The sequence below is a fragment of the Heterocephalus glaber genome, unplaced genomic scaffold (genome assembly GCF_053883595.1).
Source record: "Heterocephalus glaber isolate CG9 unplaced genomic scaffold, H.glaber_assembly_v1.0 deba00001068, whole genome shotgun sequence".
NCBI classification, from domain to species: domain Eukaryota; kingdom Metazoa; phylum Chordata; class Mammalia; order Rodentia; family Bathyergidae; genus Heterocephalus; species Heterocephalus glaber.
In genome coordinates this window covers 13889-33004 of record NW_028258188.1, presented here as the reverse complement: position 1 = coordinate 33004, position 19116 = coordinate 13889, and the positions used below count along the sequence as shown (strand labels likewise).

The window sequence follows — 19116 nt, the reverse complement described above, 5'->3', positions numbered from 1 at the left end:
ACTTAAGAGCAGACAGGGAAAGCTGTATAGGAGTTTTCTAAAATAAGAGGCTTAAAAAATAACAATAAAATAAGAGGCTTGAGGAGGGGATAACAAGTGATGAAATCCCAGGATGTAGACAGAAAGGTGTAAAGGGGGTTGGTTATTTCCAGAAAATAATGGAGAACTCCAGCTGCTTGGAATTTAGCCTGCCTAGCAAAAGATGAGGCAGGGAAGGTGTGAAGTGACCTGAATCTAAAGAGTCCTGCCAAGGAGTTTGAACTTTACCACGCAGGCAATGGGGAAAATCAGAGAAAGTCTTAAGCAGGGAAATTAAGTGATCACATATAAGTCACAGGATGTCAGGTCTTCTGTCTCCTAATTATTCTCCTGTTTTCTTCAGCAAGCCACTTACCTCTGAGTATTATTAGTGTCTTTATCTATAAAATAGGGATAGATAATAGTGGGCCTGGGATTTAGCTCAGTGGCGCTGCGCCTGCCTTGCAAGCGCAAGGTCCTGAGTTCAATCCCCAGTACCGCAAAAAAAAAAAAGAAAATAATGGGATAATAGTGGTACCTACCTCACAGAGTTGATATGAAGAGTAAATGAGCAAACCAATTAGCACAGTGACTGGCACATAATAAGCACTCCATAATTTTAGCTGGAATTACCAGGCATGTTTCTTAGAATGGTTAAGTGTTGGCAGCACGGAACACAAACTGTAGTGGAGAAAGACTGATGGAAAGAGATCGAATTAAGACATTGCAATTTAAATCCTAAATAAGATCTCCAGCTAGGATTTGGATGGAGCAACTTAGGGAGATGAAAAGGTCTAGCTTGGGAGATTGGTTTGCCAAATTCAGAGATCAAGGGTAGCCGGAGGGTAGGGGTGTGGGTGCAGGAAAAGATAAGGTCAGTTTAGGACCTGTTAAATAAAAAGCAAAGCCGTTTAAAATGGGAACCAGAAGAATATCAATATTTAAGAAGGAGAGTCCAGGAGAAGCGGCGGAGGAAACTAGTGAGAAAGATTTCACCGTCAGCGTCAACTGTTTGTAGTGTATAGTGGGGGACAGAGACGGATGAAGGAGCCCACCACCATTGGCTGTTTATGTTATACAAGCCTCCCACCGAACTCTCCAAAGTGCATACATCTTATTTTTTAGTCAGTTCCTTGCTTCTTGCTTCACAGTTTTCTGCTTCATGGGGACAAAGTGTTTTTCCTCTTGGTCGCTCTTAACTCAAGGAGGAAAAAGGTCTAGCATCTCCCAATACGATAACGTGGGCGACCTCGAATTAGGGAGCAGGTAGAAGGGAGAGGGGGAGGAAAATTATTTTTACGAAAAGGAAGAGTCCGCGACGACCTCTAATAATTAAAGTTCCACCTCCCCATATCCTGCCACGCTGTTCTCCCGCCGCTGGTCTCGGGCTCCTGGTCGCAAAGTAGGACGGGAGATGTAGTCCTTAAAACTGCCCAGGGTGGCACGACTGAAGAACTCGGTTTCCCAACTGGCTCTCCAGGCGCGTGCGCAGATGGCTGTCCCTGCGAGTGGTAAACAGAGACGTCAGGCTGGGGCTGCTGCTTGGAGCAAAACAAAAGGGAAACCCGGGGGGCGGGGGGTGGGGGGTTTGATAGGGGAATTGGTGCAGGAATAAGGGAGGCTGGGGTACGCGAGAACCCTCACCCTAGTAAGAGTGGCAAGAAGGGAAGAGGCGGGGAAGGGGGAGTCTAGGGGAGGGGCAAGTGACGCTGGGGAGCGGGATTTGGGGGAGGGCAGTGATCCGGGAGGAGGAAATTTGGGAGGAGTGTCCGGGGGGCAGCAACTTAAAAGGGGGAGGGACCTGCGGCTAAGAAGACGTTCGATGGTGGAGCGCAATGTATGAGGGGATCCTGTGCCTCAGGTTTAAAAGAGCAGGAAGCTAAGTGAGAGCTTGGAGAAAAAGTGTCTTCGCTAGGCAGCGGTTACAGGTGGTGTCTCGAAAAAGAGCTCTCAGGCTGCAGACTGTAGTTGGCGAGGGGATCAGAGAACTGCGTGGAAGGGACAGTTTGGGGTCTAGCGTCCTGAGGCGAGGGAGGAAGTTCATGACTTTCTGGGGACTGGCAGGAATGTGCCTCCTGGCCCTCGGTGCTTCCCCCCTTGGGGGAAGCATGGTGAGGGACTCTGGCAGGCTCCACTGAACGCTGAGCCACGGAGGTCCAACTCCACGTATGGATCCAGGGAATAAGAATTCAGCCACAGAGGCTGCCGCGATTGTAGACCTCGATCCCGACTTCGAACCCCACAGCCGTCCCCGTTCCTGCACCTGGCCCCTTCCTAGACCAGAGCTTGCTACTGAGCCGTCGGAGCCGCCCGAGGTGGAGCCAGGTCTGGGACAGAAGGTACACCCGGAGGGGCGCTCCGAGCCGATCCTGTTGCCCTCCCAGCTCCCAGAGCCGGCAGGGGGCCCCCAGCCGGGGATCCTGGGGGCTGTAACAGGTCCTCGGAAGGGAGGCTCCCGCCGGAATGCCTGGGGAAATCAGTCCTATGCAGAACTCATCAGCCAGGCCATTGAAAGCGCCCCGGAGAAGCGACTGACACTCTCTCAGATCTATGAGTGGATGGTTCGCACTGTGCCCTACTTCAAGGACAAGGGTGACAGCAACAGCTCAGCGGGATGGAAGGTAATTATGACCCCCTTACCTACATCCCAACACCACCTATTCCTGGGCTCCTCAGCCCCCTTACTCTTACTCTGGGACCCTTTTTAAACCTCCCCCCCCCCATACCTTTGGGAAGCCTAGAGATCCAACTTCAGTTTTAAGGTAGACAAACATTTCCTTGGTATATTGTATATGCCACATTCAGCTTGATGCTAGAGCGTCACAGATGAATTAAAACACTGTCCTTGCCATGGAGAAAATCAGATTCTCTGCTCCCTGTTCAACACTCCCAGCACTTTGGCTTGGGCAGCCCCAAACACTTATCCCACAGAGAAGTCTTTATCCTATGTACAGCAGGAACTGTGTGGATTCCCCACATGAACCCAGCCTCCCCCACCCCATCTCCTACCCCAACACCTTTTCTCCCATTCCTGTGGGATTACTTGAATTCCCTGCTTGCTTCCCAATATCTCAGCGTAAAGGTACTATTCTAGGATTGCTCTACCCAGAGGAGGGAGAGTGGGTGGCAAAGGATAAAAAGAGTGGTATTCATGTGGAAAAGTAGTTGATCTTGTGCACTAAGTAGAAAAAGGACTGAACTGCTATCTGACTCAGTTTACCCTATAATGCCAAGAAATTCTCCTTTGTAAGGGGCTCTCCAGGCTTTTAGGGGAAAGACATGATTTACTGTAGAGGACTATTACTCATGAGAAAAGATGTAGGACTCTGACTTTAGAGCACAAGGTTGGGAGTTTCCTTGGCCTTTCACAAAGAAACTGGGGAAAGAACTCCTAAGATACTCTTTTTAAAAAACTTACCCTGGGGCTGGAGATTTAGCTCAGTGGTTTCACTGCCTGCTGTGCAAGCGCAAGGACCCAAGTTCGATCCCCGGTACCAAAAAAAAAAAACTTACCAGGGATGTAGCTCAGCAGCACAGTGCCTGCCTGGCAGTCTCGAGGCCCTGAGTTCGATTCCCAGTACCAAAAAGTAACAAAATCGGGCACCTCAATCTATATTAATGTGTTGGGCCTCTGTAGTTGCTGAGGTCAGCATACAACAAAGTACGGAGACTACAGTCTTCCCTTAGGTATCAGAGATTAAGGGATCACATCTGTAGTATGTATAAGGGCTGGGCAGAACAGAAGACAGGACAGCTGAGTGAGACCCTTTGCACTATTTCTGGGTAGACTGCCGCACCACAGTCTCAGCTCATAAAGAGCTCCCCTCCTTGGACCCAGCCTACACAGCTGTTTTTCTTTTCCCTTAGGTTCATTTTCCAGGGTAGAAGAAATAACCATGAGCTGTTAGTTATACTGTGGGAGTACAGTCCCTCCTTTATAGCTTACAAAATAGTTCTTAAATTTTTCATTTTATTAATCTTCACAGCAATTCTAAGATTCCACAGTTTTGCATATTAGGAAAGGAAAGTACAGAAAGGTTAGGGAATTTGCCTACTATCAGCAGAATGAAGACTTGAACTCAGGTCTAACTGTTAAGTCCTGTTTCTCTAAGAAGCTCATGGCTTGCTTTCATAGGAATGATTGCAAAACCAAATCAGGCTGAGTCTGGGGCTTCCTAGGCCCCCACCAGCCTCCTGGGGAAGCTTCAAGCCTGCGGTTCGCTTCCCTGTTGATGTGCCAAGGTTACTCCCACCCCACCAGGGGGCGGCACTCACTTAGAACAAGAGAGCTTAGGTTAGGTGGCTTGGGGAGCAATTAGCAGTCACCCCCCTCCAAGCATGTAAGAGTTATAGACTTCTAGGGAACTCACCTCTCCCACTTGCTACTTCCAAGGCCTAAAGAAGAAAAGATGAACAAATGGACTTCATAGGTACTAGTAGGGAAAGTAGGTAAAGGAATGGGCCTTCTCTGTAGACCCAGAATTAAAGAATGAGAAGGGATGAAATCACAGTGCCAGGAGTCACTCTAGTCCTTAGTTACATGAAGAGCGCAGGCTCAATGGACAAGTGCAAGTCCTTGAAGGAGCTAGAAGCATTAGTGCAGCCAGAGAAGTTGGAGTGCCATGACCACAAGGTCCCAGGGAGATAAGTTCTTTGGCTAAAAGAGCTATGGAATAAGAAGCTGCTTAAGAGCGCTCCCCAAGCAAAAGGTCTCCTTATCTGAAAGCACCAGAGACACAGGAGTGGCTCCCTACTGCTGTCCTAGCCGTAGCCTCCTACTTTGCTCCAAGCACATCTTAGCTCCTCCTGAGTTTCTAAACTGAAGAGCTTCATGTGGGAGGTCAAATGCCCTTAAGGTAGAGAGATTATTCACAAATTCCTGAGGAGAAGTGGGGGAAAGGAGCTGGGAAGGGGGTAGGGAAAGAAGGAGGGGGACCAAAATTGTGGTGTAACTAGCCTTCTGCAACCAGTAAAAATGAGCTACACCCAGAGCTCAAGAAGCTGACCATCTCAATCTTGCTCCCTGGCCTCAGGGAGGAGGGTGGAGTGTCCCTAGCAGAATGATAACAGTGAGGGAAGAAAGGAAAGCCCATATAGCTTCCAATATCTAAGGCACTCAAGAGCTGACAGAAGCTGGCATGGAATTAAGCCTGTAATCCCAACACTCTTGGAGACTGAGGCAGGAGGATCCCATTTTCAAGACCAGCCTGGGCAATTTAATGACAGTAGGGGGACACTGATAGAGCCTCAGGGGAAGCCTCACTGCCCTCACCCAGGGGCCACTCACCAATTGGCCAAGAAATATTGATTGTGTGCTGTGAATTTGTTACACTGTGGGCTCGGTACTCTGAGGGTGCACTATTGGACGCTGTGGAACTAGAGAGCATTGTCTATGCCCTTGGCACTTACACTTGATGAGTCTAATTGCATGAAACCATAAACCTTGCAATATACGTAGATTAGTTAACAATTGTGTGGGACAGACTTAAAATTACTGTACAAGAAATCTGGCTGTCAAAGTCAAGCAACCACTTTTTTAAAAGAGCTGGAATTTAAACTTGGTCTTGAAGAACTAGGATAATTTAGAGAGGAGATCCTTCCTAGGAAAAAGAGAGAGGGATAGATTGTTCCTCGTAACTGTGGTGAAGGGTGTGTGTCGCCGATAGGCAGAAATAAAGCTGAGATTCAAAAAAGAATCTTCCAATCATATAGAGTTGGTGGCCCAAATGCTTAGTAATGAAAGGAGCACCAGGTTCGCTGAAGTTCCAGCCCCTCAGCCTCTTCAGAGAACTGGCCTAGGACGGGTGTGTGACCACTGTCCTGTAATCTCCACCCAGCCTGCTGTCAAGAAAAGGGGTGGAAAAAAATAAATAAAAATTTTAAAAGGGGGAGGTGGAAGTCAGGCGTGGTGGCGCATGCCTGTAACCCCAGCATTTGGGAGGCTGAGGCAGGAGGATCGCCCACCATGAGTTCAAGGCCAGCCTGGGCTACATAGCAAGACCCTGTCTCAAAAGAAAAGGGGTGGAGTTGTAGAATGCTTTTTCCCATCTGAACTTAAGTTCTTGCTGGGTCACTAGCCCCAGATACTCCCCAGAAATGGGGAATGAGCTTTCCCCTGGTGGGTACTCTGCCCTCTGTAGTAGGTTGTTACTTTATCTTAGGTACCCCTGTGCAGAGAAGTCAGGGGCAGAGTCTGAACCACTTGTCCTAGAGGGGGGAACTGTGTATGATCTCCTTCCCTTCCCTCCCCCTCCTCAGCTCCTTCCTCCTCTCCCCTCTGCAGGTTTCCCCCTTGATTTGACTTTGAGTCTCCAGGTACACCCCTGCTGTGTCCCAACCTCCCCTTAGGTAGCTAATCTGATGGCCACCTACCTCCCCTCCACATACCTCATGCCCCTTTCCTGTTCACTCTGCCTCCTCCAGAACTCCATCCGCCACAACCTGTCCTTGCACAGCAAGTTCATCAAAGTTCACAACGAGGCCACTGGCAAGAGCTCTTGGTGGATGTTGAACCCTGAGGGAGGCAAGAGCGGCAAGGCACCCCGCCGCCGGGCTGCATCCATGGATAGCAGCAGCAAGCTGCTCCGGGGCCGCAGCAAGGCCCCCAAGAAGAAACCATCTGTGCTGCCAGCTCCACCTGAAGGTGCCACTCCCACGAGCCCTATCAGCCACTTTGCCAAGTGGTCAGGCAGCCCTTGCTCTAGAAGCCGTGAAGAAGCCGATATGTGGACCACTTTCCGTCCACGAAGCAGTTCAAATGCTAGCACTGTCAGCACCCGGCTGTCCCCCATGAGACCAGAATCTGAAGTGCTGGCAGAGGAGGAAATGCCAGCCTCGGTCAGCAGCTATGCAGGGGGCGTCCCCACCCTAAATGAAGATCTAGAGCTGCTAGATGGGCTCAATCTCACATCTCCCCACTCGCTGCTATCCCGGAGCAGTCTCTCGGGCTTCTCTTTGCAGCATGCTGGAGTTACTGGCCCCTTACACACCTACAGCACCTCCCTCTTCAGCCCGGCAGAGGGGCCCCTGTCACCAGAAGGGTGCTTCTCAAGCTCCCAGTCTCTAGAGGCCCTGCTTACCTCTGATAAGCCACCACCCCCTGCAGATGTCCTCATGACCCAGGTAGATCCTATTCTGTCCCAGGCTCCCACACTTCTGTTGCTGGGTGGGATACCTTCCTCCAGTAAGCTGTCCACAGGAGTGGGCCTGTGTCCCAAGCCCCTAGAGGCTCCAGGCCCCAGCAGTCTGGTTCCCAGCCTACCTATAATGGTACCACCTCCAGTCATGGCAGGTGCTCCCATCCCCAAGGCCCTGGGAGCTCCTGTGCTCACACCTTCTACTGAAGCAGCAGGCCAAGACAGAATGCCTCAGGATCTAGATCTTGATATGTACATGGAGAACCTGGAGTGTGACATGGATAACATCATCAGTGACCTCATGGATGGGGGTGAGGGACTGGACTTCAACTTTGAGCCAGGTATGGCACCCTAAAATCACCATAGCATCTCAAAACCTATGTCTGGTCCTGGATGTCTAGCTATTCCTGTGATCTAGACCAGGGAGAGATTTAGAAAAATGATGTCCAGCTATTCCTGTGATCTAGACCAGGGAGAGATTTAGAAAAGGGGGTAGCCAGAGCTTTGGGGGAACTGGAGGAAAGATGTCATATTATGGTGACATAGTTTCCAAATGGGACCTCCAGGCCCCTTAGCAGTGCCTCACCCCCACAAGGCAGCAGAAAAGGGGTGTGTGTGTAGGGAGAGGGTGTCTCTGTTTTTCTGGGCATGAATCTGGATGGTGGGAAGTTGGCCTGCCCCCAGATAAATCTCTTACTTTGTCGTCTATTTCTTCTTCCTACAGATCCCTGAGTCGTGGCTGGAAGCTTTGTCCCCTGCTTTAGAGATGGACCCTGGGCATCCATATCCACTCTTTTCCCTTGAGCCCTCCCCAGGAATTTAGGACACCCCCCCCCTTCAGAGCTAGGGTGGGGTCTAGTCACACAAACGGGTATTGAGGAAATTGTAAAGATAAAGCTGCCCCATATGGGGTCGATGTGGGGGAGGGTGATGGGGGGGGAAGAGGGTTTATTCTCACTGTGCCAATTAGGAAGTAAGGCCCTTTCTCAGGAGCCATCCTCAGCTTCCCCATCCCATCCCTGGGCTTTGAAGCAGGGGCCAGCATTGCTGTTTGAAATGTGAAGTCACCAGTGGCCTTACCCCTGCCTTTGGGAGCAGGATTTTTTGTAGAGAGTCTTATCTGAGCTGGACCAGGCTAAATTGAGCCTGGGATTTTTATGCAGTGGCCCCTTAGGCCAGTGGGCGGGGGATAGGGAACCTTAAAAGGCCAAAGGTCTGGGCACTGGAGTGGCTCACCAGGCCAGTCACCTTTGGAAGACTGCAGATAACAGAAAGGCTTTTTATAAATTTTTAAAGAAATATAAACACAAATATAGAGGTTTTTTTTTTAATAGTGGCAAGGTGCTAGTGGTGGCGAGAATGCTTTTTTCTTTCTGAAGGCTTTGTCATAGTGACATGATACAAACACTACAGACATTACTAGGGGAGACATGGGGAAATTAGAGGCGAGGAGGGGAGCAGTAGCAAACAAGAGCTTCCATTTGGGCCAGGTCTAGAAAAAGGTCTATATAACTAGGTTCGAGTTGCCCTAAGGAAAAATTTAAGCCAAGTACCCTCTTTCGGTCAATTTATGCCAGTGGTGACGAACCTATGGCACGTGTGCCATGGCAGACTGTATCATTGAAAGCTCTAAAAGGTTCCCCATCACTGACTTATACCTAGGACAGTGTGGTGTTGGGGTGTGGCCACCCACTTGTTTTATCCAATGTGGGTTCTTACTACTGGAGGAGAGTGTTTTGAAGGCCTGTAATTAGCTTGGGGCGTGGCAGGAGGGGCAGAAGAGGAGAAAAGGAGGAAAGGATTTAGAATGGTAAAGTTAGGTACAGAGACTTCCCTGTGCAAGGGCCCTGACAGCTGTCCCTGCCCTTCTTTTCCTTCCCTGACTGCAGGGGTTATGGGGGGGGGGGCAGCTGGGAAGCTTTACTGAGGGTCTGGGAAATGAGCAGAGATGGGGGAATGTGGATCAGGTTTACTAGCACCTGCTAGGGAGGCCATCTGGGGTTCTTTCTCCACCCCAGCCCCCAGAGCAGCCCCTCCCCCAGTGACCTTTACATTGTCCCCTCCCCCACCCCTGCTGTGGGTTCCCATCATTTCCTGTGTCAGCGCTTGGCTTACCCAGATTGTATCATGTGCTAGATTTGAGTGGAGAAGTGTGTCAAATCAATAAATGAATAAATTCAATAAATGCCTATATAACAGCTCAGGTTTCTGCTGCCTTGCTGCTCCCCTCTGATAAGGGAAAAGGCGCAGGGCAGTTAAATCAAGGTTGAGTGGGTGGGAAGGACTGCCCAGAGGCCGAGGCAGAGCTGTAGGAGTGGGGGAATTTCAACCTGGGAGGTAGTGGAGGGTGTGGGGGAGGGGCACCTAACCCCAGCCAGAGAGGGAGGTAGGCCTCCTCAGGCAAGCGGGCTGGTTTGAGAAGACCCCACCCCTTCTCCACCCCTCAAAGACTCAAATTAGACTTTACAGTCTCCTCTCTAGTCCAGCCTCCCCAGTGCCTGGGGCCTACTTAAACCTTTGTGGGGGGGGGGGGTCTTTCTCTGAAAAGGAACTTCACAAGCTATGTGCCCACCTGTAATCCCAGCTACTCGGGAGGCTGAGGCAGGAGGATCACAAATTCCAGCCCAACCTGGGCAATTTAGCAAGACCCTGTCTCAAAATAAAAAGGGCTGGGCATCCAGCTCAGTGGTAGAGTACCCATGAACTCAATCCCCAGTACCCAAAGAAAAAAAGAAAGAAGGAACATGTTAAATTCTAGGAATTTCATACCCAGAATACTTTTCTCACTTGGTCAGTTTATTGAGTTATCGATGTCTGTTCCTCTGACCCTGAAATACTACTCTGGTCTTATAGTGCAGGCCCTTTTGAGAAGGGGGAGGGGGCTTGTGTTCCTCCAGATTTGGACTAGAAAGGCAAAACAAGTAGATAAACAAAGAGGCCCTGCTGGGAAGGTAATGGACAAAAGGAGACATGGATTCAGAAAGGAAATTCAATTCCTTAAGCAGAAGGGAGGAATATTCAGTTTGCTGGTGGGAAGAGGACCAGCCACATTTGAGGACTCTTACTGGGAGGTTCACAGTGGATTGAATTGCAGGGACCCGCTTGGCTTCTAGGATTTTAAGCATCTTCACTCGGTTCCTCTCTTAAGATCTCACACTGTGTGCAAAGCACATCTAGGAACCAGAAAAAGGCACCTGCACTTCCTAGGGCTTGAAACCTTACCCATACTGACCCTCCCATCATTCAGATGATCAGTTGGAGTAACCTGGCCTAAGATGTTACAATAGTGTGGTAATAGGGAAAGATACACAGAGAAGATGGCCGAGAAATGGGGTTGGGGGGCGGGTTTTGACACATGCACACCCTACCAGGATTTAACTAAACATCCCTCCTAAAGTGTACCTGCACCCTGTTCCCCTTTTCCTAGACTACTGTGACCCACCTACCATGGTATACTAGTCCCACCATATATTTTCCATCATATAGCTATGTAGCACACTCCACATTCTTCCCTCTGCCATCATACTCCTTACCAACCAGTTCGGGTTCTGGATTCTTCAGGAGAGGCACAATAGCTATGTAGGAATTCTCAATTCTGGTTTCTGTGAGCATAGCAGTAGTGTGCTATCCTCAGCCCCTGCCCTGTCACCTAGTCTGCACTCTCCTGAAGTCCAAGATTTCAGGAGTCTAACACTAAATACTCCCTTGAGTTGGTTTGCCTCATTTCTTCCCCTTAGGTATGGACATAAGGGGTAGCTGTGGACTCCAAGATGGGGGAGATGTATGAACCTAACTGACATAGAAGCGGTGCCCTGTCTTAGCCTTCCTAGAAATGGTCACTTTGGATCTGGAGAAAGGTGTCCTATTTTAAGAACAAAGCTCATTAACCATCTTCAGGGCCTTGCTGTATCTCTAGGGAACACTCTCAAATCTCTACCTGGTACCCCATGCTCCATCTTACAAACGTAGTAAGTGTTAAGAGTTGTAAGGAATTTGCTGGCATATTCTCCAGGGGTCTTCATCATGAAAAACATCTTCATTGTCCCCGATTCATCACACAAATCGATGATGTCTTGAGGAAGGCCACAAGATAATTGGGGCAGCTGAGGACAGACAATGAGAGCAAAAGGGACCAGGGATCTTCCAGACTGGGTTGGAGGAAGCTGTAGGGATATGAGGAACTCTCTTCTTGTCAGGAGAAGACTTTAACAGCTAACATGATTCTAGAGCTTCTGACCTTGGCCATTAAACCCCTCCCCAAACTCCTCACCTTGTTTATGCAAGTCCACTTTAGAGCAGATATAATGCATCAACAGGAGGACAGAGCAATTGGTATTAACTAGAAACTGCTGATTATCTGAGAAGAAATAGGATGGGGTATGCAGGACCTTCTATAGTTACACCATCTCCGTGATCTCCATTGCCCTCAACCCTCCCCATGCCCATTCCCAGACCTCCAGCTTTGTGCTGCCCCTCACCTCCATGTTTGATGATGATAAACATGCTCTCAAGATCATCTCACTCTCCAGAGAGCACCTTGTTGAGTTTTCTGAAAGGAGAGTGTTCTAGCTGGCCTGGTGGGGAGGGCAGATGGGCCCATAGGGTTAAGAAACTGGAGGGGCAGATGGACCTCACAGGCTGAGGAGGCCCAGACTGGGCAGATAGGAGAAAGCTATTGGCAGTTGTGGATAACCAGCATCTCTAGAGGTGGGGCCTGAGGTGAGGGATTGTGAGGTCAGAAGTGGTAAGTGTAGCAGAAGGTGGAGTAAGGCTAAAGAGAGAACTTGGGTGGGGTCTGTAAAAGATTTGTTGGAAATGGCACCTAGGGAAGGGAAACACATGGTAAATGCAAAACTAAACTGGCCCTAGAATGACTGAAGAAAAGTAAGTTTCCAGGACAGTACTCCTTTCTAGTTAATTTGAGTACTATCACTTCTACAACATGACTTTACTTCTTTTTCCTGCCCTCACACCCTGACTCCCACCCTCATTACACCCCATATTTCCCCTGTTCCCCGCCCCCATGACAGACATTCTTGATAATTATCAACAGAAACTTTATTTCTTATTGATTCCGGGAATAATTAAAGGATAGGTGGTACCAGGGAGGGAAAGAGGGACAAAGGGAGAAAGAATCCTATAAAAAGGAAGGGGGATATGAGAAACATGAGACTGGGGGATATGAGAAACATGGACAGGGCAAAGGGGCAGTTCTCAAGTAGGGGATACTGAATTAAGGGGCAGTTACATGGGGCACCAAATCCAAAATGAGCCACAGGAGATGGAATGAGCATTGGCCCAGATCGGAAGGGTGGATGAGAAGGAGTTAGTAACACTTACAGCTATAGGATGCTGGGCTTCTGTCAGGGAATTGGGACTCGGGTTTTGGGGGTTTCGGGCTTAAGGGTGTAATGTGGGGGAGCCCGGTCGGGCTGGCTGCAGGAGGAGCCCCCAGGCCCCTCCCCTGGGCCTCTCCTTTTGGGGGCACCTCACTGACATGGCAGAGCCGTTCACTGTAGTCTGGTTGCAGACTCTCAGCCAGTCCCTTAGACACACCACTCCAGGCCTAAAGACAGATATCTCCAGGTCAAAGGTCAATTAGGGGCAGGAAGCAAACGACACAAGCTCTGTGCCAGAGGAGCTCTCAAGATGTCTGCAACCACTGTGATTACAGAAGGGACACCCAGATTCCTGAGCCCTCAATACCACTGTTTTCATCTGTCTCACACAATCTATAATCCATTCTTCTGTGTCTGTCTCCCTCATTCATTCCCCCATTTGGTTGGCCACATCCTGACAGTGCAGGTCCCCTCCCCCTCTACTCTGACCCCCCCCCCCACCAACATCTATCTTGTTGGTCAGCAGTTGGCAGTTGACAGACGGCAACATGTTTATGATAGCGTTCTCACCGAAAAGTTCCCATGGTATTCAGTGACCAGATCCTCTAGGTGCTTGAGGGTGGGAATTCGAGGCATTGTCCTGAGAAAGAGGGAATACAAGCACATAAGTCAAAGCTCTTCTGTTACCCCTCTTCCAGTCTTCTGAAATGAAGGGATTCTGTGGTTTTTGTGCCTGTAGCTTCCTCCCATCACCATACCTTCTTTTTTTTTTCACCATACCTTCTTGATACCCTCATTCCTCATTCCATACCCTCATTCCTTAGTGTCCTGCCCTCTAGCCCTGGAGAACCTGAAATAACCCTCCTTCACTCTTCCCAACCACCCTACTTCATTTTTTGGAGCCTTCTGAAATCTCACCGTTCCAGCCAGCAATACACAAAGAAGAGGCTAATAATCAGTCCCATGGAGCCAACAGGGATAACCACAGCTTTGGTTATAAATAACCACGGACTCTCTATAGAAAAAAAGGAAAGGAAAATGAACCTTACTTTGTGGTGCCCCTATGACGAGGGTACTAGGTATCATGCAAAACACACTCCCTGTACTTAATCTTCACTACAGTTCCTGAGAGGAACAATCATTATCTACATTTTACAGATGAGGAAACAGAATCAAAGAGTGGTCAGTCTGATTCGAAGGCCATCATCACTGTGCAGGCTCTCTGGAATGCTGGAGAGAAATCATACATGTTCCATATCTCCCTTGAGCACCCTTTGGCCTTCTCAATCCAGGTTCCCTACTTGACAACATACCAACCCATCCCTACAGAGAAAACCCCTGCATCCTAGGAGTTGATGTTGAACAGTGAGGGGAGGTGAGGCAGCATGTTTAGGGTTAGGAATAGAGAGGAAGAGCAAAAGACAGTGGTGTTAGAAAGGTTGGGGTGCTGGGCTTATGGATTGGGATCATGTATTTGGTCCATTTTACCCTTTGAAGTATTGCTTCCCCAGTGGACTGGGTGGCTCCATTCACTCCAACGCTGAGCACTTCCACAGAGTGGGTTAAAGCGGCTCTGAACCCGGAATGTGTACAGTTTCTGCCCATCCACACTAGGAAGGGAGAAGCGCTGTTTGTGATCCACTTGTTGTTCCTTGAGAAGAAAGAGGGTGAGAAAAAGGTGAGTATATATAAATGAAGGGAGAATTAAAATACACTCTTGCCTGTACCTCAGTGTTACCTGGCTCTTCCAAGTTCTGCTTCTTCCCAGTTCCAAAGAAACCTGTTTCTGGTTTCTCCCCTCCTCTGTTTTTTTACAAAATTTATTTATTTCTATTAGTACATGTTTGTAGTACATAACGATCACATTCATCCAGAGGGATTTGTACACGTATACAGCACATCTTAATTCTTTTTTTTTTTTGGTCGCCCTCCCCTCCCCTCCCTCTGACCTTTCCCTCCTCTTTTAACAACTCACGCCATGGTTCCCTCTTCACTGACTTAAATCTAATGCCTCCGCTCCAGATCCCCTTAATGCCTTGCATTTGTTTACTCCTCTGTCTGGTCCCAGGAAGAGTATGGACAGGGAATCCTCCATGAGAATTCAATGATGATGGGCCGGGGATTTAGCTCAGTGGTGCTGCCGCCTGCCTCACAAGCACAAGTCCCAAGTTTGATCCCCGCTACCAAAAAAAAAAAAAAAGAATTCACTGATGATGACAGTGATAGAGAAAAGGAGTTGGAAGAAGGTAGAGGGTGGAGGAGCATAGGAGCTGGGAGGCAAAGAACAGGAGCTTGGTATAAGGTCTTTCTATCTGGATGACTGAATGCTTTATCTCCACATGCTTGGACTTAGTTGCTGCATTCATGTCCCCAGTCACTCACAGTCCATCTGCTATCCCAGTCGCTCCGATACTGCACCAAATGCTGCAAACAGCGGTCCAAGGAGTATCTGTTGCTCCAGCTCAGTTCTAGCTGGGATTCACTCAGGTTGCGAAGTGTTAGATTCTCCGGAGCCCAAGGGATCACTGGAGATATGTGTGCATGTGTGGTCATTACCCTGGCTTAGACAAGTCTGGATCTTAAAAGTAGTTCCCCTCACCCCTCATCCCTTCTCCATCCTGATCCCCTACCTCGTCCTTTCTGTGTACCACAACGAGGAAAGAACACCACTCCACTGACTCTAATGCCCCACAATAGCCCTGACCTCTTGACCACTGCTTTCCAGATTACCCAGGTTCTGCAGTTTTAGCTTCTGTTCCATCTGCCTCCTGGGTTCTCGTGGGTCTTGCAGCTGGATAACAAATGTTTCATAGAGATGGATCTCATTTTCTTGAAACCAACAGCCAGAAGTAATCTCTTTTGAGAAAAGATAATGACCACACTCCTGGACTTTATAATTATCAGAGTTCTTGTACCTAGAGAAAGGTTGGAAGGAAGAGGAATAGTGGGGCAAATTTGGGTACTGCATATGTCCACAGCCTAACCTATCTGACCTGAACTGACCTATAACTTATATCCCATGAGAAAATAGAAGGGTGCCTGGGAGGCTGGCTACCCATTTTCTCGGTCCCCTTGTAGTCTCTCTCATCCACCCCACCTCTTCTTCCTTTCCTGTGCAATCCCCTCTTCCCTTCTCATACCCATATCGCAGAGTCAGGTTGGTAGGCCGGGGCTCAGAGCTGCCATTCCAAGTGCAATTCATGTACTCGCCATTGAATACAAAGCACTGAACCTCTGGGAGGGGCAGGATGGAACTGTTGAGAGACCTGGGGGTCTCAGAGGTCAAGAAGGAATCTAGGTTGGGGAGAAAACAAAGTGGGAGCAGAAAAGAGAAGAAATGATAGAAAAAAATAGCGTGAGGCAGGCAACCTTTCCCCTTGTCCTCCCCACTCTAATTTTCAATTCTCCCTGCATTGTTGTGAAGGCCACTGGCAGGTTCCAGATTTCTGTATGGTCCCTTCCCATAGCCTTCTCACCAACCCCCTCCAGTCCCAGATTCCCCACCAGCTGTCGTGTCTTCATTCCCACTGGGCTTGAGGACCGTCGAGTTCAGCCCCATGCCCAGCAAAGGTAGCTGCAGAAGTAAGAGGGATCTCAGTGGTAATGATGGCTTCAACATGGCGCTTGTTCTTTGTTCCCTGGGTGTAGTCTGTGTGGGGAACCTGGGCCCCTCACCCTCTACCCCTCCCCACCCACACATTTCCTTCTGTCATAGCTTCCGGTGGAAAGAACCTTACAAGCCAGGGCTTTACAGAGGGTGTGGCAAATGTGTTCGGAGACACAGACTAAATCCTTTGAGAGATTAGGTGCTGCTGTAAGGTGGAGTTAGGTAGAGACTAAAGAGGGTATATAATAGTGTCACAGACTCAGACCACCTAGATCCTAGGAGAGATCTGCTCCCTCCCCTAGCACCATTCCCAACCACCTTCTCTAAGTCGTTATCTTTTACTGGTTTTTCTTTTGTTTCTTTTTGGTACTGGAGATTGAATTCAGGACCTTGCGCTTGGGAGGCAGGCAGCGGCACCGCTGAGCTAAATCCCCAGCCCTAAGTCATTATCTTTTACTTTTTAAATGTAATTTTATATTTATTTATTGGTTTTTCTGGGACAAGGTCTCGCTATGTAGTTCAGGCTGATCTTAAACTCACTATATAGCCCAGGTTGGCCTCGAACTCATAGCAATTCTCCTGCCTCAGCCTCTCGAGTGCTGGGATTACAGGCATGTGCCACCATGCCCAGTTGTCTAAGTCATCTTTTATAGTGGAGGCTCCGACACCATCCCAATCCTATACTATGATCCTTTCTTGGCTAATTCACCCTTAAATCTCTGTCAAAGCTGTACTATCCCGGGAAGATGGAAAATACTGTTGTGGCTCCTACGAGCATGTGTACAGCTGTCTTCCTCTGACCTAATCAAAATCAGAATAACCACTGTTAGCTGCTGCTTGAGCTGGGTCTCTATAGAGATGGGTGAAGAGATCTGACTTAGAAATGGAAAAACAATAATACTAGCTTCAAACTCCTCATCCCCCCAAATCTGCTTTTCTTCTTGTCTTCCCTATCTGTTAATAATATCATTGCCCTCTCAGCCACCCAGACTTGAAACCTCAGTATCCTCTTCAATATCCCCTCAATCCAACCCACCCTGCTTCTGTGGTGTTGCTCCCAGTAGTTTCCTCCTTTCCATTCCCACAGCTGTTGTGCTAAATCAGCTTTTCGTTACCTCAAGTCATGATTATTACTGGAACCCACTAACCAGTCTTCTTTTCTAAAGGTCTTTTGCTCTCTAATTAATTGGGTTTTTGGTATCAGGAATCGAACTCAGGACCTCATGCTTGCCAGGCAGGTGCTGCGCCACTGCGCTACATCCCCAGCCCTCTAATTCACTCTTCTTTCTGTGGCCAGACTTACCTTCTCCCAAACACAGAGCTGATTGGAGAAGCTATTTACAGAAATTACTTATCCCCCGTCCCTAATATTTTGAGGTGTTTTGTTTGGTTTGGTTTTTGAGATAAGGTCTCACTAACTTGCCAGGACTGGCCTTAAATTCATGATCCTCCTGCTTTGGCCTCTGAAGTGCTGGGATTGATTACAGGCATGCACCACCACACCTAGCTACAGAAATTGTTTATCTAGATAACATTTATTAATTCTTTAATAATGTGCTAGGCATAGTGCTTATATTTTGAGAATATACAGACAAATAAGACACCCATATCATTCTAGAAGTTCATAGATAAGTAGGGAAGACATAAACAAATAATACAATATAATGTATGTAATAAATTCTATGGCATAGATGTGAAGACAGTCCAAAGTTTGTGAACACAGGAGAAGTAACTAAATTTACCAAGCTGCAGAGGGGCGTAGTTCAGGGAAGCTTTGCTGAAGAGCTGCTTTTTGAGCAGAATCTTAAAGATGAGCCAGGCATGATGACACATGCCTGTATCCCAGTACTCAAGGGGGCTGAGGCAGGAGGATCACCATTAGTTTGAGGACAGCCTGGGATACACAATGAGTTCAAGGCCAGCCTTGAACTACACAGCAAGATCCTGTCTCAAAAAACTAAAAAAAAGAATGAAGAATGAGTATAATTTTACAAGACAGATAAGGAGGTAGTACATCAGGCAGGGGAAAAGAGCATTTGACTGGGGTCTTAGGAAACTGGATTTTATAGTCTAGGGTGTGTTGGTTGGTTAGAGCTGCCATAACAAATTATCCTAAACTTTAAAACAATAGAAATTTATTACAGTTCTGGAGGCCAGAAGTCTGAAATCAAGGTGATATATATCTCTATGCCCGGGGCCTTGCATGTGCTAGGCAAGAGCTCTACCACTGAACTACATCCCCAGCCCCAATCAAGTTGTTTTGAGAGTTTGTTTCATGCTTCTCTTTCCCAGCTTCTGGTAGCTGTTCGAAGTCCTTGGCAATGTTTGGTTTGTAGACACATCACTTCAACTTCTGCCTCTATTTTCATATGATCTCTTCTCTGTGCCTCCTTTACTCTTCTCTTGTATTTTTTTTTTCAGTGCTAGGGATCAAATCCAGGGCCTTGTACAAGTGAAGCCCGTTTTTATTTATTTAGGGAGACAAGGCCTCACTAAATTGCTCAGGCTATCCTTGAACTTTAGAACCTCCTGCCTCAGCCTCCTAAGTAGTTGGGATTATAGGCATATGCTACCACATCTGGTGGATTCTTAATTAATTATGGCTGCTAAAACCCTTTTGCCAAAGAAAGTAACATTCACAGGTTCTGAGTGGATTTACCATTTTGGGGCCACCATTCAACGTACTACAAAGAGGGTATTATCCAGCTCTAAAGTCTTCAAAAGCTACTCATGGCCTTCAGCATAAAGTTCAACACCCAAACTGGCAAGGATATGGAGCAAAAGAAAATTATTCATTGTTGGTGAGAATGGAAGACTCTGGATTCATCCCAACACCCAAAACCACCAAACAAATACAGCAACAAAAAAACACTTTCTATTTTTTGACTTTCTGGTGAGTAGGTTCATTAGCAATAACTGAGCCTTGGATAAACTTCATTTGCTATAGGAGGTTCATCAATTGTAATAAATGTAACCAGTCTTGGGCTGAATGTTACTAATGTTATGCATGTGTGTG

At 48.0% G+C, this 19116-nt stretch overlaps 3 protein-coding genes across 3 annotated transcripts; 1 reads left to right on the top strand and 2 right to left on the bottom strand.

The window, feature by feature from the left end:
* Positions 1–1506: 1506 nt before the first annotated feature.
* Foxo4 (forkhead box O4) lies at positions 1507–9352 on the top strand. The gene is made up of 3 exons (XM_004872630.4): positions 1507–2639; positions 6442–7495; positions 7879–9352. Exons 1-3 carry the CDS (start codon positions 2187–2189, stop codon positions 7884–7886), a joined length of 1515 nt encoding a protein of 504 aa, XP_004872687.1. The 5' UTR covers positions 1507–2186; the 3' UTR covers positions 7887–9352.
* A 461-nt stretch (positions 9353–9813) lies between these two features.
* Positions 9814–11772, bottom strand: CUNHXorf65 (chromosome unknown CXorf65 homolog). The gene is given in 7 exon segments (XM_021250547.2): positions 9814–10051; positions 10053–10297; positions 10299–10327; positions 10688–10756; positions 11092–11226; positions 11425–11511; positions 11633–11772. Coding segments are annotated over 7 exon segments (651 nt in total). The 5' UTR covers positions 11658–11772; the 3' UTR covers positions 9814–9990.
* A 415-nt stretch (positions 11773–12187) lies between these two features.
* On the bottom strand, positions 12188–16158 carry Il2rg (interleukin 2 receptor subunit gamma). Its single transcript, XM_004921215.4, is given in 9 exon segments — positions 12188–12621; positions 12624–12720; positions 13064–13133; positions 13412–13508; positions 13982–14144; positions 14876–15018; positions 15224–15408; positions 15634–15787; positions 15998–16158. Coding segments are annotated over 9 exon segments (1128 nt in total). The 5' UTR covers positions 16113–16158; the 3' UTR covers positions 12188–12517.
* Positions 16159–19116: the final 2958 nt, after the last annotated feature.

What these genes read in the sequence shown, in the direction of transcription:
- Foxo4 (XM_004872630.4), top strand. Translation starts at nt 2,187, where the DNA reads ATGGATCCAGGGAATAAGAATTCAGCCACAGAGGCTGCCGCGATTGTA. An exon ending in ACAGCTCAGCGGGATGGAAG is followed by an intron (nt 2,640 to 6,441) that starts GTAATTATGACC and finishes TGCCTCCTCCAG; the next exon opens with AACTCCATCCGCCACAACCT.